The sequence below is a fragment of the Aquarana catesbeiana genome, linkage group LG08, assembly GCF_042186555.1.
Source record: "Aquarana catesbeiana isolate 2022-GZ linkage group LG08, ASM4218655v1, whole genome shotgun sequence".
Classification (NCBI taxonomy): domain Eukaryota; kingdom Metazoa; phylum Chordata; class Amphibia; order Anura; family Ranidae; genus Aquarana; species Aquarana catesbeiana.
The window spans coordinates 294,282,448-294,287,037 of NC_133331.1; the positions used below are offsets into that span (position 1 = coordinate 294,282,448).

General features: G+C 43.8%; 1 protein-coding gene across 3 annotated transcripts; it reads right to left on the reverse strand.

The window, feature by feature from the left end:
• Positions 1 to 295: 295 nt before the first annotated feature.
• On the reverse strand, positions 296 to 4,155 carry LOC141104892 (uncharacterized). 3 transcript variants are annotated; one of them, XM_073594683.1, is made up of 5 exons: positions 3,869 to 4,135; positions 1,797 to 1,934; positions 1,500 to 1,667; positions 1,210 to 1,413; positions 296 to 712 (listed from the first exon to the last, which is right to left on the reverse strand). In XM_073594683.1, the coding sequence occupies exons 2-5, from the start codon at positions 1,929 to 1,931 to the stop codon at positions 425 to 427; spliced, it is 795 nt and encodes a 264-aa protein (XP_073450784.1). In that variant the 5' UTR covers positions 1,932 to 1,934; positions 3,869 to 4,135; the 3' UTR covers positions 296 to 424. The 3 variants fall into 3 exon arrangements, with proteins under 3 accessions (XP_073450784.1, XP_073450783.1, XP_073450785.1); XM_073594682.1 differs by having other exon boundaries at positions 573 to 1,413; positions 3,869 to 4,143; XM_073594684.1 differs by lacking the exon at positions 1,797 to 1,934 and having other exon boundaries at positions 573 to 1,413; positions 3,869 to 4,155.
• Between the last annotated feature and the right edge of the window lie 435 nt (positions 4,156 to 4,590).

Genomic DNA, 4,590 nt, shown 5'->3' on the forward strand with positions numbered 1-4,590 from the left:
TGTACAGTATCTCCTCCTCATTTGTTGGGAACATGACATTATATTGGAGGAATGGAGATGGACCTTTCATATGGTGTACAGTATCTCCTCCTCATTTGTTGGGAACATGACGTTATATTGAGGAATGAAGATGGACCTTTCATATGGTGTACAGTATCTCCTCCTCATTTGTTGGGAACATGACATTATATTGGAGGAATGGAGATGGACTTTTCATATGGTGTACAGTAGCTCCTCCTCATTTGTTAGATTGGTGATCTAGGTGGAGCCTCCATACTGCTCTCTCCTTTACAATAGAGTCTCCTCTTACCCGGTGATGTGAGGGGCGGCTGATTGTCCATCATGACGTCCTTGTAGAGATCCTTGTGTCCTTCTAAATACTCCCACTCCTCCATGGAGAAATAGACAGTGACATCCTGACACCTTATAGGAACCTGACACACACAATGATACAGTCACCATCCAGACACATCCCTTGTCTGTTACTGGATAATGTCCCAGAATTCCCGGCACCGCTCACCTCTCCTGCCAGCAGATTGACCATCATGGTGGTCAGTTCCAGGATCTTCTGCTCATTCTGTCTCTCAGGTATCGGGGATGGAGGTGGGGGGCTGGTAATGGGGTTTTGGCCCCTCCTCAATATTGTAGAGGTTTGATGAGGACTCACTGTTGTGTCACGTTCAGTTGGTTTCTTCAATACTAATTCACAGTCCTGTGTTATACAGATAGAAAAGTCTCATTCCCATCATCCTTCACATCTATGGTCAGGTCTATATTTACTAAGGACTGGTAAAAGTGTGCTCATATCAGCACAGGAGAGACTAAGAAGTTGAATGTAATCTGCTGTCTGGCAAGGAGAGGAAACGGTCTATTGCAGGTATATATCAGAGAGGTAAATGTAATCAAGCACAATTTCACACAAAAATTAAGGTAGTATAGTGCAGTGTAGTCGGAGAGGAGGATGCTAAGGTTGGGGGGGTTTCTACTAGTTGGGGTAATGGGAGTACATGTAGGACAGGAATAGTTAGAGGAACAGGGGGTGGAGAACAAAAGACCCCATTTTGCAGGATACAGAAGAGCAGGACTATGGGGGCTGGGGAGGGGTGGTAAGCAGTAGGCAGAGACCACTTGGTCTCCAGTGGGATTCTGGTGAGTGAGTACTGAGGATTTTCCTTGGCTCTCGGCACTGGACAGAAAGAACAACCTCACCTCTCCAGTCAGCAGGCTGAGGACCTCCAGGGTGAGGTTCAATATCGTCTCATTCAGGGGAAATTCCTTCCTCTCAGTCTTCACAAAACTCAAAGTCTGCTGATTGTCCACCATGACGTCCTTGTAGAGATCCTTGTGTCCTTCTAAATACTCCCACTCCTCCATGGAGAAATAGACAGTGACATCCTGACACCTTATAGGAACCTGACACACACAATGATACAGTCACCATCCAGACACATCCCTTGTCTGTTACTGGATAACGTCCCAGAATTCCCAGCTCCGCTCACCTCTCCTGTCAGCAGATGGACCATCATGGTGGTCAGTTCCAGGATCTTCTGCTCTTTGTTCCTCTCAGGTATGGGAGAAGGAGGGGGAGGCACCATGGTGGGGCTCAGGGTCCTGCTCCATCCTCCTGAGATTGGCTCTCCACTTGACTTCTTCACTACAACATAATCCTACAGATCAGGAGAAAGATAAACCGATATCAATCATCTGACATCATTTAAATGTCTACAATAAGAACATGGTCTATTGACCAGACTAGACAAGAGTGATGTCATAAGACCTCCCAGAATCCTCCTCACCTCTACCGTCAGCAGGTAGATGTTCTCCAGAGTAAGGTTTAGTAGCTTCTCCATGTTGTGACACTGGTCCATCTCCACCTTGATTGAAAGGGCCGTGTGATCTGTACAGGACACTCCTCTTAGAAGATGGGTCATAAGCTGAAAATTTTACGTCAATTTTAATTATTTCAGCTTCCAGGATACTAAATGTTATCACGTGTCTTTTTCATAAGTGTGACTAAATATGAAAGAAATACAGTGCCGCCTGCTTACGCCTTGCATCCATACTAATCTACTGTTTCTCCTAGGTGGACAAAGATCTAGAGATGGAGATGAAGTTTTAATTTTCATATGGTGTACAGTATCTCCCCCTCATTTGTTGGGAACATGATGTTATATTGAGGACTAGAGAAGGACCTTTCATATGGTGTACAGTATCTCCTCCTCATTTGTTGGGAACATGACATTATATTGAGGAATGGAGATGGACCTTTTCATATGGTGTACAGTATCTCCACCTCATTTGTTGGAAACATGACATTATATTGAGGAATGTAGATGGACCTTTCATATGGTGTACAGTATCTCCTCCTCATTTGTTGAGAACATGACATTATATTGAGGAATGGAGATGGACCTTTTCATATGGTGTACAGTATCTCCACCTCATTTGTTGGAAACATGACATTATATTGAGGAATGGAGATGGACCTTTTCATATGGTGTACAGTATCTCCACCTCATTTGTTGGAAACATGACATTATATTGGAGGAATGGAGAAGGACCTTTCATATGGTGTACAGTATCTCCTCCTCATTTGTTGGGAACATGACATATTGGAGGAATGGAGAAGGACCTTTCATATGGTGTACAGTATCTCCTCCTCATTTGTTGGGAACATGACATATTGGAGGAATGGAGAAGGACCTTTCATATGGTGTACAGTATCTCCTCCTCATTTGTTGGGAACATGACGTTATATTGAGGAATGGAGATGGACCTTTCATATGATGTACAGTATCTCCTTCTCATTTGTTGGGAACATGACGTTATATTGAGGAATGGAGATGGACCTTTCATATGGTGCTTTCCCTTTTCTGCCCAAACCAATGGCCTCCAGCAAATGCACAAATTTCCTGACCACTCGTGGCCTTCCCCTGGGACTCACAACAACCTGTACCAACCTCACAAACTTATAGTCAGTTGCCCCTTCCCACCCAACCCAGACCACAACTCGAGACCTATGCAATCTCATAGAGTGACTGGATGACCAAATCCTGGATATGTGGTTAGGAGTGCTTTCTACAGTCATATTTCGTTCATTGAACAAGAACCTTAATTTCAGCCAACGTATTTTGGGACTCATTGTAGTCAGAGAGGGTGACATACCCAGCCCCATTTTATTTGGAATACATTCTTTAAAGATAAAACCAACTTGATTCTTTTTTTTTTTTAAATCGTAGTTTAAAACCCTGAAGAAGGGCAATGGCCTTCTTACTGAAATGCATAGGCTGTACTTGATGATCTCTGAACCTCCAAGCTGAATGACCATCTGCACTAGGAACGCCTAACCACTTCTTGTCTAATGAGAGGTTCCTTCTACCATGGTCAGAGAGGTGGAAGCTGAAGAAGAGAACCAGGTCCTATATATACCTCACTTTCACCAGGGGATCACCTTCTCATGTTAGAACCCTATTGGTCCACCACATATCTACCTGACTGGATGAACGAGAATCCTGAAGCACAACTTGAAGTGGGTTGGATGGTTGACGTGTCCTACGTGATGAATGACGTGTTTCGCCATATGTAGGTAGTGCTGGTGGCCTTTTCCATATACTGGCACAGCCACCGTAAGGTAGATGTAGAAAAGTCTTCTCTATATCATTTCCAAGTTTCTGACGCCCAATAAATTCCCACCCGATACTAATAAATCCATATAATAATGATAAACCCAGAAGTAGTACGTAGTTATTGATTATACAATATATCGATATATGGAGGCAGATATGACACTTATATAATAATTTACTGCATGTGATTGTAGTGTAATGTATTATATTCACATATTATTACTTCTATAAGATCTTATTACCTCCTCGTCTGTCCCAGCAATGTCTCCTCTCTACTTCCTCCTGACTCATCGCTCACCCGGAACTTCCTATTTATACCTGACATCACTTCCTGTCTCTACCTGACATCACTTCCTGCCCATAGAGGTCATAGAGACTTCCTGTGTGTGTGTCCTATCAGCTTTAGTGAAATTACCACCTTGTGGAGATTATAGGAACAGCGGTTGTCAACCTTTCTTTTTCATTCATCCTCGTAATACATTTTTCTGGTGCCTCCATGGCAGCATACCTGTGATAGAGCTCCACCTCAACTCCTCCCACAGCACCAGTGAAGAGCATAAATTAAAGACCCCCAACATTCTCCTTTTTTTCCTCATATCTCTTGAGCTGGTGAAGAGCAGCAGTATGTCCATACCTCTGCCTTTGGCAGCTTCCACCGGGTTCAGCCTCTCCCGTGCGCAGTCCCTGTTTTTGGGCCACTATTAGCGCTGATAAGACTGGGAACCTCTTCTGTGGATCTTTTGGGGTCTTATAGAGTTTTCTCATAGGAACGCAGTCTGCTGGTGCATCATGAACGATGAATGCTGGTGGATACAGCAGGAGGATCAGCTTCTTTACATCCCTGGACAGGTTAGACTTTCTCCCTCGTTTACCTCAATAAAAAAAAAATTTTTTTCCCCTTTAAGACTTTTATTCCCAGACCACGTATGCGCGGCTCGGCCGGCACGGCTCGAGTTTTTAATTT

Bases quoted from the DNA above. Each gene is read 5' to 3' on its own strand.
- LOC141104892 (XM_073594682.1), bottom strand. From the start codon at position 1,931: ATGACCCATCTTCTAAGAGGAGTGTCCTGTACAGATCACACGGCCCTT. The intron at 1,668-1,796 runs GTGAGGAGGATT...CCTGATCTGTAG, and splicing joins TCTACCTGCTGACGGTAGAG to GATTATGTTGTAGTGAAGAA. The intron at 1,414-1,499 runs GTGAGCGGAGCT...TGTGTGTGTCAG, and splicing joins TCCATCTGCTGACAGGAGAG to GTTCCTATAAGGTGTCAGGA.